At 44.9% G+C, this 13,446-nt stretch overlaps 1 protein-coding gene across 1 annotated transcript; it reads left to right on the top strand.

Annotated features, from left to right (window-relative positions):
- Nucleotides 1-483: 483 nt before the first annotated feature.
- Nucleotides 484-3,831, top strand: SNTN (sentan, cilia apical structure protein). Its single transcript, XM_053989442.1, has 4 exons — nucleotides 484-593; nucleotides 1,198-1,232; nucleotides 1,996-2,135; nucleotides 3,542-3,831. The coding sequence occupies exons 1-4, from the start codon at nucleotides 484-486 to the stop codon at nucleotides 3,698-3,700; spliced, it is 444 nt and encodes a 147-aa protein (XP_053845417.1). The 3' UTR covers nucleotides 3,701-3,831.
- Nucleotides 3,832-13,446: the final 9,615 nt, after the last annotated feature.

The raw sequence follows: 13,446 nt of genomic DNA, 5'->3' as shown, positions 1-13,446 counted from the left end.
ATATTAGAGTAGGAGTGTGCTCACCTAGGATAAATGCTGGATCAGGAGCTAGGAAACGCTTGGATCCCGACTCTGGCTGCAGGAATAACTCCCTTTATAGCTTTAGGCAAGTTACATTATCCCACACTGGGAAGGCTTCTCATTAAAATTATAATTTCTATAGATGAATGGATGCAGTGTCAAAGTTATTCCTGATGCAAAGTTACATCCCCACAGATCTAAGAAGATCCAGGTTCCATTATGAGTTGGGTTTGTTTCTGTCAAATTCCCCTGTAAAGTACAAGCCCCACTACTGGCCAGCCCAGCAGTGCCTTCCAGAGGCTGCTGTGGGCTGGTGTATTTAACTGGCTCCAGGACTCCCAGGTAGTGTTTGCATTATTGATAGGCATGGCTACAAGCAGGCTGCTTCCACGGGGCAGAGCTTCGATCCACCTGCTTGCTATTACTCAGTTGCTTGGAGATCACAAACACCCTGGCCTCGAGATGTGTGGCTGCAGAACAAGTGTTCCCAGTATGAAGCAGAACTCAGTCAGTCAGCCAGCTCCTGCTTCCACCAAAAAAGGCCCTCCAGCTGCTGCAGGCATGCCCAAGGGGTAAGTCATTGCTTTGTTATGGCATCTGGGTGATCTGCCATTTGTGTTGAAACTCATGATCTGGGTGTGTTTGTCTCTATCACATGCTCTGTAATTAGTTTCTATCAATTCAGCACAAGGTTAGCAGGTTTTAGGTTTTGATTGAAAGCAGGGGGGGTGATTCTCATGAATGTGAGTCCTGCTGGAAATAAAAGCTATGTGCCTGCTCCAAACAGAGAGCATTGGTGAGGAGGGGATGGCTGACCCCTCTCTGCTTTCCTGGGAATGGGTATAAAACTGGGAAGTCTCTGGGACCTCTTTCATGTTCATGAAGAAATTATATGAAGTGTGTTGCAACGTCCCTCACTTAAAATTAATAATCAACTTTAGTAACAACTCCAGGCTACTCACTTAGGTGAGGGATTAGAAGCTATGTGATGTTCTTGTGCTTCTTGTAGAGGCCATTTTCCTTTCCGCTCTGAAGGAAAGACACTGTCCCTTGGGAAGCTCTGAGTTCCTGGGTGATTAAATAAAACAGAAATGAGCAAGCTCATTCTTGGAGAAATTCAATACCCAACACAATTTACCAAGTGATAATTGTGCCTCTCTGCTTTCTCACCAGCAGCGTACCCATTGCCAAGCAGCTGGCATCAATAAAAGGTAAGGGGAGCCCTTCATTGCCCCTTTGGGGTTCAGGTCCGTCACAGCCCACGTGCAGAAAGTTCTGACACTGTCACAGGGCTTGCAGAGGCCATGCAGATCCTCAATTGATGCAAGACAGGAGGGTCTCATGGGTCCCTGTGCCATGTACTCCTGTGTTTACATCTCCTCTTGTGCTTGCCTTTTCATAAAAAATAACAGCATAAATGTGTAACCTCTGCTAACAGAGGCTTGTGAGCATGCAGTCTTTCAGAGTCATGCACGAGAGGGGAATGAATCCAGCCCAGATCCCAAGTATGCCATAATGCTGAAGTGCAGCACTGGTGCTCAGACACGAATGGTCCTGTGCAGCCAGGCTTCCAAATGGGCCGTGTTTTCCCGGATGCAGGTCTTGGGAGTCCAAATACACCCAGGAGATGGTCACCGTGGCCTGTCCCCATGGTGTGGCAGGTCCTTGCTGGATGCCCAGGGTCAGGATAGGCCAGATGGGTCTCAAGCCCCCCATGCTGTGTCACAGCCCTAGCTCCAAAGGAAAGCTTCCTTCAGGGTGTGATTGCATGGGATATGAGGCATGTTGCTGGCCCATTCCAAATAAAATCTGGGCCAGATCCTCTGTGGGTATAAACAGTTTCAGTCTCATTAACTTTAATGAAACTACACAGATTTCCACCCACCCAGGATAGTTTTAACAGATTCCTTTCAATTACATCTCAAAAGCTTTTTTTTTTGGGGGGGGGGGGATATAAACTTTTCCTCCCTCCAGCTCTACGAAAAGGCTCAGACCTTGAAAAGGCTTTTGCCACAGCAGCTTTGGTGTATAACAATTATGCTGATCCTGAGAGCAAGCTCAGCAAATCTGAAACCAAGAGCTTACTGCAGTCCCAGTTCTGGCATTTCATACAGGTGAGGGGGTCTACAGGCATTTCATACAGGTGAGGGTGGCACTGGGACAGTCCTGGCTGGGCACTTTGGGTGCAGGAATGGCAGCTCAGGCTCTCTCCTGCAGCTTGGCAAGCATCAGTCCATGGAGTAATCCCAAGTGATACTTTAGGGATTTGGTACAAACATTCTGTGACTTAGTTGCTTTATGTTGAGCCTGTGTCTAACACAGGGCCAAAGGAAGGGGACAGCAACAAACCACGGCTGATGCCTGCTTGAATTTCTTTAATGAAAACAGGGTAATTGCAAAAAAAAAAAAAAAAAAAACCCAGCCAAATTAAAACCCTTGGATGATGACAAGAGGCTGGCTTTATGAAGAGAAGAAACTCGTGGCATTTAATGAGGTGTTTGGTGGTTTGCCAGAGCACAGAACCAGCACTGGGAGCCAGCCCTGTGCCACAGAGCTGTGTTCACTGCAGTCACTGGTGGGGTTCCTGGGAGAGAGAGGGGCAGAAAGCCCTCACCCACCTGGCTGGGTATGGTGGAAAACCATCATAGCAGCACTTGTGGCTGTAAACTTCCTGCAGGGTTTTTTCTCCCCTCCCTAAATTAAAAAAAAAAAAAAAAAAAAAAAAAAAAAAAAAAAAAAAGTAGGAAAAGCTATCTAGGACTAATAAAAAAGATTTCAAATAAATAAATGAGAGAGGTAATAACTTTACGTCCAAAAATAAAAAAATCATATGACTGGTTGGGGAGGGGAAATTGGCACCAAATTAGAAACTAGGCACCTTATTGAAAATATTACTGAAAGCAATTAAGCTTGGGATCCTGAGATGGTTTGGAAATTATTAAGCTAAAACACTACCCTGAAACTCTAGCAAGCTTTTTTCATTAGGAAATATAAATAATAGATATGTTACAGAATTTTAATAATCCATTCCAGCAGGAATGCCCAAGAGGACCAAGAGTAGCAGTACTAAAGTTATGCCTGTAAAATCAACAGTTTCTGAGACCTTATGATACGTATTTGTATATATTTGAATATTAAATTTAAGAGGGTTGTCGGTTGGTTGTTTCCTCCTCCCAGTTTTATCAAGACACAGGACTCCCTTTTTTTCCTAGCAGTTACCAACTAGATCATCATCATTGTCAGATTTTCAGTCATGATTAGGTGTCTTTTAGACATAAAGATATATTCTGGATTCTGATGGAAACTTTGAGGACAGGTTGTTCTCCTTTCTGACTGCAATAATATTTCTGTTTGAATTTCTTTAGTTACCTTTTGAAAGACTAATATGAATGTGGACATAAAAAACTGAATGGGAAAATAAAAAATACATTAATATTTACATAGGTAGATGTATTTTTGTTCCTAGTGATGCAATTAAGAAGGAACTTCATTTTTTCTTTCTATTTAAAATCCTCCATAGGGCCAAGAAAACAAACCAAAATACCAGGAAATAATTTCTTCCTTGGATGAAGAGTCAGAGAACAAAATTAATTTTGAAGATTTCATGATCATGTTAGTCAGTCTCACTCTAATGTCTGACCTGCTGCAGGAGATCAAAAATGTGAAAATTACAAAATGATCTGTGATTTTAAAGAAGAAATTGCCTGGCACCATATGAGGAAAGCATGAGTGAGGTACACACAGATACCACTGTGTGCCTGGATACCCAGTGCTTGTCCTTTTTAAATGGAATAAAGTTGTGTCCAAACCTGCCTGAACTTACTCCTCTCTTGAACTATCCATGGCATCAGTGCTCAGGGCTTTGTGCCCACTGCATCTGTGCTTTGGGAGAGTGACTGGCTCCTGCTGGTCCAAGACCAGTTAACAGCTGGGGGCAACCCCCAGCCCAGTTTAATGCCAGGGAAGGGCAGCCCAGGCTCTCCCAGACATCTCCATGCTCTCCCTACAGTAGTGTGGGAGATGATGGAGAGACAGCTGCCAAAATATGCAGCTGCCAAAATGTCCAGGAGTCAGGGCTGCCCAGCTCCCCAGGCTCTCCCAGTCACCCCAGGGGGCTTCAGCCCTGAGCAGGGCATTACCAGTGATGGGTTTCACCATGGACAATGACCACAAAATCTGGTGCTGTCCTAGGTAAAGATTGATTTTAGCCTGTGTGGTTTCCACCCCACCATTAACCCTGCTGAAGGGAGCATTTGTTTACTTTTATTTCCTCCTCCAACTGCTTTCTTCGATGAGAGATCACAATGGAAGGAATTTCAAGGAATACTCTGGCAATGCTGTGCTTGTATGACCAGGGGAATGACCTAGACATGCCAGCCAGCTGAATCTGCTGTTCCATGAAACTGTGAAAAGCAGAAACCAGATAAGAGGTGTTCCAAACCAGGGAAGGTGGGGAAAAAGAATAGCTAATAAATTGTTTGTATTGGAACTGAATGATATTGGTTAGGGCCAGCGCCTCAGTATGAAATGCTCATCGTCCTAATATTTGGTTTGATTCCTACCTACAAAGTCCTGGCTCAGAGCCAACATTCATCCCACTGTGACATCCCTTTGGGACACAAAAAGCAGTCTCACATCCTAGGAACAGAACAGCCTCTGTAAGGAATTGATAAGAATCTACCAAGATGAATGAGCCAGCAAAATGTTGGAGCCTTTTTAATTTTTTCTTCTTCCTTGGCTGGAAAGGGGAAGACAAGAATGATTTAGCTTTGGTGCATGAATTTTTAATAGGAAGGGATCAAACCCTCTAGTGTTAAAAGAGGGAAATTAATGCCTGCTGAGTAATGAGATTTAACTCTTTGACATAAAAAGGCTCTTAGTGTTTTCAGGAGCTAAGACGATGTTTTGTGATGGATTTTGATGTGAAGGAAAGACTACAGTAGAAGACCAGCAGCCCGTTGTTTGGAGAAGGAAAGTCTCTGTGCAGTCTGGGATGGAGCTGAAAGAAGAAATGCAAATGGATATGGTGGGATTTGAAATGAAGCTCAGCAGGTAAGGTGCTGGATTTGGACCTGAGTCAGGACACGCCTGGTCTGGAGGCTAAACATTCACAACTGATCCTGCTACAAATAAAACCTCAGATTAGCAAATCCCCTGCTGTGATGGTGGGTTGCAAGAACAGGCAGCATCCAGCCTGTGGCAAGAAGTGACAAAGCCAGCACACAGCGTTTCTGTCTGTTCTGTTTGGCTGCTCAGGGACACGTCCCCCCAGGGCATCCCCCTGCTGAGGACCTGGTGTCCCAGTGCTGTGTGATGACTGCTCCCATGGGTGCCCATCAGGCCTCCCAGGATGGGATCACCCACGTGGGTATCACAGCTTAACACTGATACTGTGTCCCTGCTGTTACTCAGTCACTTTCCTTGTCCCCTTGTTTTTTGGCCAGGTACATTTGTGAAAGCCTAAAATATCAGCTGAGGATCCTTTTCTGGGGTAGGAAGATGGACTGAATGTGAGTCTCTAGGCAGGTTTCCCATTATTCAGGCAAAGAAAACACTGCACAGCCCTGGAAAGATTGTTTGGGAGCCCCTGGTGATGCTGGAAGCATAAATTTCCCAATATCCCTCTGTCACAAAAAAAAAAAAAATAATACTGAAAGGAAAAAATATTGTGAAGCCAATTAAGAAAAAGTTCTTTGAAATTGCTAAGGCTCTAAGAGAGTTTTTGTTGTTGCTGAAATGTTTCTAGATCTTGCATAACTTGAATTAATGACTTAAGAGCCTTTTATCAGCCTTATTCACTCTCTCATCTCGTCATGTGCAAGCCCTTTTTATCCCAATTTGGTGTGTTGTGAGCAACATCCTGAGTCCCTGCTTGGATCAAAAGCCCCTTGTGCTAAGCACAGCGAAAATTCAAAGTAAGAAGCAATTCCTGAACAACTCAATAGCAAAGATATTCAAATGGAAGGGAAGGAATCAGAGGCACAGGAAAACCAAGTGCCCTGTGAGCACAGGTAGCAGAGCTGGATTCCAGCCTACACTGGGCTCCTCACACAGAGGCTGCAGCACTGGGATAGTTTCTGCAAGAGTTTCTGAACAAGGAGAATGGGATCTGCATCCTTGAAAGTCCCACGTGATCCCCAAAAGCAGAAGGATGTGCTTGGAATAGCCCCAGCATCTTCTTTCTGTTACAAGTAGGCAGAAGTTTGCACCATGACTGTGGAAGATGCTCTTTTATTAACTCAGACTATTTGTGCCCTGAGCACTCTCAGCTGTTGGCTTTGAAGCTGATCTGGTGCAGACAGCATGTCTGGCTGCATCCTCAGGGAGCAGGCTGTAAGCTTGCTTTAAAAGCTACTGTTGTGCTTTATTTTGTTCCTAGCTTATTCCCAGCAAGGGCTAAGGAGCTGAGCAGCAGCTGAGTTCATGAAATCTGCAGGTTCCTCTGCCTCAGCAAGTGGGAACATCATGTCAGTGTCTGATACCCTGAGAAGTGAAAGTGGTGTGAAGAGTAGCCAGTCAAGACCTGACCTCTGTGTGCTCGGGGTTGTGTTGGGATTTGTGCTGTGAGAGTGTTCAGGTATGAACCTTGGGAGGTTCTGTAGACTTTGGATCTAAGCCTTAAGTTCTATTCTGAAAAGTCTGAATCATCTCTGCAGTTACATGAGCTTTCAGATGACTGCCAGATGAGAAATGAGGGTTAGGGAGAATTTCAGCCTCAGATCTTCAGCTTCCATTTCCAAATATCAGCTCAGGAAGGCAGGCTCATTCTCATACTTTAATTAGCTAACAGCTTCTCCCCATGACTTCTTACTTTGTATCTGGCCTTAACTCTTTTGCCTGCTGAATTTAGAAAGTTTTTTAAATCTGGCTTTAGTCTAATCTCTGCGGGGCTCTGGCAGATTGCAGGAGAATTCTCCCGTCCCAGTGCACTGACTTTGAGGAGGTGAGCCAGGGCTTTGCATGTTGAACTTTCTTCTGGGAGCCCAGGGCCACACAACCTGTATGTACAATTTTTCATAAGTCTTTCAGGGAAGAGAAGTACATTTTTCAACTGTCTTGCTGTTACTATACCTTCAGTAAGACCTCATATCTGGGGCACTGGAGCCTGGATGCTGAGGGAACCCTGCAGCCTGAGACATGTTTTCCTTGTCTCTTCCTCCCTCAGAGGAAGTGTTGTGTTACTTTTTCATGTAAGTTTAAACCTGCCCTGGGTGCATGCACTTTGAAAGTACCTGTGTGATGCACACCCCACCTCAGTGCTGCCATGTGTCCTGGCCCATGAAAGCTTCTCAGCAGCTACATCCACTCAAGTGGTTGTTGTAGCAGGTCTCTTTGCAGAGAGGTAGAGTTTTGCACTGTTGTTTGCAAAGGAAGTGGTTAAATTGTAGCTACATGGTAGGAAAACCTTCTCCAGGAGTGTTGGAAAGATGCTATGTGGTACAACCCCTTAGGAGCTCACACAGAGCAGAGGAAAAGCTTTGTCCCAGAATTATGTTCTCTGCAATGTGTGATAATTTGTGAGCCTCAAAGGAGTGCTCTGAAATGTCTCTTGAAAAATAAAATCTCTGTTTTAAGCTCAGTCAGGGGACATAGATGCAGAAGAGGTGGTGGTTTATGGCTTTTTGAGTTGACAGCTTTTAATCCTGCATTGACTTTTACTGCAGTCAGTGGTTTATGAGGTTTCCAGTGAAGGTGTCTGCTCACCTGCTATTCCCTTCCCCCATATAAGGGTTTATATCCCTAGAACTGAGTCTTACCATGATCTTCTTTCTTGGCTGCTGTCTGCTGGACCCTGATGTGTAGAGGAACACAAAACAGCTTCCCGGGAAGCTGCTGCTGGAATCAGGGGGAGGGCAGGACCTCTCGGGTGGAGGGAGGCAGCTCCTCAATGGGAATGTTTCTACTCCTCCAGTAAAACCAGCAGCCCAAACAGATGCAGCAACTCATCAGTGGGCAAAATCAAGCCTCTGATTGTCCTGAGATGATTAACAAATGATGTGCAGGATATGAGGAACTCTTCCACTCCTGCAGCCTCTCACACACAGAACCTTATTTGGGCACTCAAGCATCACTGGAGCAAAGGAGAAGAAGCACCATAGGAGCTGATTTTGGTGAGTCTTGTCTTGCTGCCTGTGATCACTGGGAGCCTTGATAAGCATTAGTCAGCGTTACAAACTGAAAAAGGAGCTCTCTGGAAAGGCAGCTTTGACTGGATAAAGTGATGGATGCCAGGTCTCTGCTTGAGTTTGGAAAATGAAGCTGGGCAGTCCAAGTATTCTTACAGCAGGGGCAAGCAGAAAGATCTACAACCCAACCCTGAGACCCTTCCTCCTTCTCCAATGCTTGACCAGACAGCCTTCCCACTATTTCTTTGATTTGTTTTCCCAGGAGTATGAGATCTGTTTACTTTGACACCTGGGACTGTTGGGGGAAGTCTGTGTACAGATGCTGACCCATTTGCTGGCGAATTTTTCTTGATCCAGTTGTTCTGTCTCCATCCCCACATAATGCTCTTTTGAGGTTTGTTTGAAGAAAACCTGCACTAGCAGACACATACACATTAAGCATTATATGACAACTTTTTTTCTCTGAAGCTGGCAGGGGCAAAAATCACACTGGGCATAGAATATCCACAGGTAAATATTCCTTTTCTCTTGGGACACCGTAGCTGGTGCCATGGCATCCCTGGGTTTATACACCACTACGTGGATTATATAGTGTTTTGCCTAATTAATTAATGAAAACAAATTGCAAAATTACTTTCTTATTAAACTGATCTCACTGCAGAAATAAGGCTGATTACTTCCCTGACAAATTTTAATTAGGTAGCTACAACAAATTGTAATAAAGAGCACAAATTAAAAACAGATCTTACTAGATGTGGCTTTATCAAATGCTGTGTTAGTACCAGGCAACATACACAATGATTAAATTATACAGAAAAAGCTCATTTTTTCTCTTCTGGTCAAAACCTATCTTCTTTCTAGGGGAAGAAGCATTTATATAAAAACTTCACATTTATTAACCAACACATCAGTAAGTGTTTATTGGTAGCTGCTTTCCAACAACAGCTCTTGTACATTCTGCAAGACTCAAACATTAAGGCACTCTTTATTTCTCCTCTAAATTTATACTTGTAGTACACATGACCCAAGGTTAGTGCAAAGCCTCTGAGGACAAGAAAGGCTTTATTACCTGCACATATACTCCTCAATTTGTCATTCCTCTTTTAGCTCTTTAGGGCTTGGATCCAGCTCAGCTGAAAACAGAACACAATTTGATAAGGATTTGCATAAGAATTGTAAGCAGAGGCCCACACAAATTAAGCATTAATTAATGAGCACCTAAAGCCTTCTGCTGAATGTAGCCTGAGGCCAAGCAATGCTGGGAGTGCTCAAGTATATGTGAAGGAAAGAGCGGGTAAGCACAGCAAATTAAAGAGAAATGCTTAATTCCTCTCTAATACCTATTCCAGCCCTTGAGACTGTAGAAGAATTGCAGATTTCTTATCCCTGTTAGAGGATGACAAAGGTCAAAAGGAAAGCTCTTCCACATGGAACTGCATTCATCCAGGAGCTCCCAGGCTTGCGTTGTGTCCAGGATGCTGGACTCTGCTTGAGCAGCAATGGTGCTCTGAGCTGCCTGCAAGGAGGGAGAGGCTGCCCCACAGCCTGGGCAGTGTGTGGGTGCACAGTGGGGCTGGGGGTGTTGGGGTGAGTGTTTGGGGTCTGCTGATGCCCTGGGACAAGCAGGCAGTACCCCAGAGTTGCAGCAGCAAGGCAGGTTTGTGCTGCCCGTTGCAGGGTCTGGGGGGATTCCCCTCCTCTGTGGGAGTAAAGAGACCTCTGAGGTAACAGGACAGTGGGCTTTGGACTTGAAAGAAGGCTATGAGAGAATGGAGATTTTTGAAATCTCAAGCGACCATTTTCTCTATGTTGTTGGATGCACACATCTAACACACTGGCAAAGGGCTCCTAAGGAAACTGGCTTGTAGCTTTCAGGGGTGGCAGCCATGCTCTGGACACACCTGCTGCCCCCACCCCTACCTGTTATAGCCAGAGCCTTCCCAGGACAACATTTTGGCTCAGGTGCTCTCCTTTTTTCTAGCCATGGGAAATATTTAGGGGCTCTTCCTCTGGTGTTCAACTGGGAGCTTTCAGCTGCTACATATTGCAAATCAACTCAGAAGTTCTGGTAAAAGGAAAGCACCCATTTTTTATAGAACTCTTGGGAGAGAGGTCAGGGTGGTGGCCTTCCCAGGCTGAGTAGATGGAGAGCTGTTTTGTCCTGCCTTACAGGTATGTGAAATACCTCCTTGCACTAGACATCTGTTAATATACCAGAAAATAAGTGCTGGTGTTAATTTGAGATGGGCGGTTGTTGGTGTCCATGACCTAGTGCAGTTGTGTAGCTGTCTTGAGCACAGAACTTCATCCTGCTAGCCTTAGAAAGGCCCAGGGAGATCCTGCTTCTTTTTTTTTTTTTTTTTTTTAATTTTTTTTTTTTATTTTATTTTTTTTCTATAAGAAGCAAGAGCTGTCTCCTTGAGCTGGAGGCCACTTGATCTGTCTGTGTGCTGTGCTGCAACCTGGGAGCATTTTGCTGTTGACAATAGTTTCATAACAAGACTCCTGGCTAGATGAGTGCATCCTGACGGGTACCAGGAGCTAACAGGGGCCAAGAGGTGCCTTCAGATCGATTGGAGCACGCACTCAGCTTGTTAATGTAACGGGGAGAGCTTGAACTGTGGCTAGTAAGCGAATGCATTGAAACAGTTGTGTCCCGATTGCTGCAACCTCCCGGGTGTCTGTAACGACTCAAAAGTGGGCGCTGCCCTCGGGGTCCCTTTGGGGGCTGTGGTGGCTGTCCCTGCCTGCCTGACGTGCTGGGGCTGCCCCAGGGGAGAATGGGCCGGGGGTTTGGCTTCCCAGGCAGCTGGTTTGGCACCTGGTTTGCTCTGAAGGAATGCATTTAACTTGTTGCTAAGATGCTTCTGCTGAGGTTCTCCTATGAAGCCCCACAAGCTGCTGTGCTGCCTCCCTGCACATCTGCCCTGGAGCCTGGTGCCCAGGGAAAGGTGGCAGAAAATGGGGTGGGGTATTAGTTTATGTACACCTGTGTATGTATATAAAATATATTGATTTAAAATATATATGATATATTTTGACTTATCTATACACAAGCTAGAATATGTATGTAATATGTACAATATATAACCACTAAGATATACATGCTACGTATAAAATATCTCTATGTGCATATAAACATATGAAATCTCTTCCAGTTTTCACTATTCTCACTTATCTCAACTAAAAACTTCGTTTTGCTTCTAAATTACTTTCTAGGCCACTTATGACTGCAGTGAGCAGTACAAATCGCTGGATACATTCCTTTTCTGTTGAAAAACCAGGGCTTAGTCCTAGTCTTGTGGGGTTTGTTTTTTTTATCCCTCTATTTATTAATGCATTAGAAGATCCTCCTTCTCATCCTGTGACATCCTAGCAGCTTTAAGTGCCTTGGAAAGGGGCTTTGTTAAAAGCCCTTTGGCATTAAAATGCTGCTAAATGGAGTAGGCAATCATTCTGCTGATGTGACAGTGCCTTCCTCTGCCAGGAGACATCCTGGTCTCTCCCTGCTGCTTCTGACAAAGCTTTTCCCCAGCTTGCAGATACTGGTCTCCTAACCTTTAGTAAGCTCTCTCTTAAACCTAGCCTCACAATTGTCATTTCTCTTGTCTCTGGTATTGATGCTAGTGAGAGCAGGGTTGTTACCCACCACAGGCAGCTGTGACTGGGATCTGTAGTGGAAGATGCTTGAAAAATATTTTTTTTTTCTTTTTTTAATATCTGTGAGCTGAGTACTACTTTACTGCCATTGAGAGTGTAAAGAGTACAAAGCCAGTCTTATTCATAACTTAATATTTCTATTCTCTCCTTTCCTGCTAGTTAGAATCCAAAGGGTGCCAAATATTTCATGAGGGTTTGGGACTTTCCTGGCACACACCACTTCTCTTTTTTTTTTTTTTTTTGTTTTTTTTTTTAAATATCCTTTCTCCTTTCTTTTTCTCCTCAGAAGCTCCTCCACTGTAATCTAGCCCATTAGTTTAGAGGGAGGGGGGCCATGATGATAGCAGAGCCTTGCTGCTTTGCCATTTTGCCTGCGATACACTGCTGCGTTCTGACTGTGTCTTGCTGAAGGTAATTACCGTGGAAAAGTCATCAGCTCCTTCTCCAGACACACACCCACACCTTCCCCAGCTGCATGAGGCAGGAGCCAAATGCTCACGTGGTGTTAGCTCTGAGACACTGCTCCAAAACCGTGCATTTCAATTATTCATTAGTTAATGGTTCCCTGGGGATGTAAGGAAGGCTGGGACTGTGAGGAGCCTGTCTGGAAATACGAGTTCAAAGATACAAAGGGTTCATCTTGACAAGAACAGATGTCCTGGGGATGCCCTGTGTGAACCTGATTTCAAGTCACAGTTTGTGATCACTGATCATGGGGAGCCTTCACAGTGGTCCTGTGGCCAGTGGGACCAGGGCAGTGACTGTCCCCTTGTCCTTGGCACTGGTGAGGGCACGCCTCAAATCCCGGGCTCAGCTCTGGCCTCCTCACTACAAGAGGGATGCTGTGGGGCTAGAACATGTCCAGAGAAGGGATGGACCTGGAAAAGGGTCTGGAGCACAAATTTGATGAGGAGAAGCTGGGGGGACTCATCCTGGACAAAAGAAGGCTCTGAGGGGATTTTCTTGCTCTCTACAACTCCCTGAAAGGAGGTTGTAGTTAGGTGGGGGTCAGTCTCTTCTCCCAGGTTCCCAGACAGAACAAGAGGAACCAGCCTGAAGTTGCTCCAGAGGAGATTTAGACTGGTTACTGGGAAATATTTCCTCACTGGAAGGATGGTCAGGCATTGGAACAGGCTGTCCAGGGCGGTGGTGGAGTTTCCACTCCTGACAGTGTCCAAAAAATATGAGAATGTGGCACTTAGGGACGTGATTTTATGGTGAACATAAATTATGGTTGGGTTAGAGGTTGGATTCAATGAGGGTAGAGGTCTCTTCCAACCTAAGCCATTCTATGACTCCCCACACACAGACTTGTCCCAGAGACTGAGTGACTGCAGCACCACGGGTAGGGATGCTATTGGTTGAAGTACCCAAAACAAAATTGTGGGGAATATTTAGCAACCTTCTTTTTTTTTTTTTTTTTTTCCCAACAAGTTTCTTTTCTTTACTGCAGGGCTCTTAATTTGATGAATTAATGTGAGAAGTGCTAATGTACCAGCAAAGACAGCAGGCAAAGATCTGTCTGCTGATCCCAGGCATGACTGATTTCAGCTGTGCTGCTGAGCATGGTATGTGCTGATGCCACGAAAAACTGCCATAAAGATAACAGCAGCATGTGTGCAGCCTCACAGGAAGGTGT

This window comes from Vidua macroura, chromosome 13 (genome assembly GCF_024509145.1).
Source record: "Vidua macroura isolate BioBank_ID:100142 chromosome 13, ASM2450914v1, whole genome shotgun sequence".
Classification (NCBI taxonomy): domain Eukaryota; kingdom Metazoa; phylum Chordata; class Aves; order Passeriformes; family Viduidae; genus Vidua; species Vidua macroura.
Note: the sequence above shows the minus strand (reverse complement) of the source record. Positions and strands in the feature narration are given on the sequence as shown.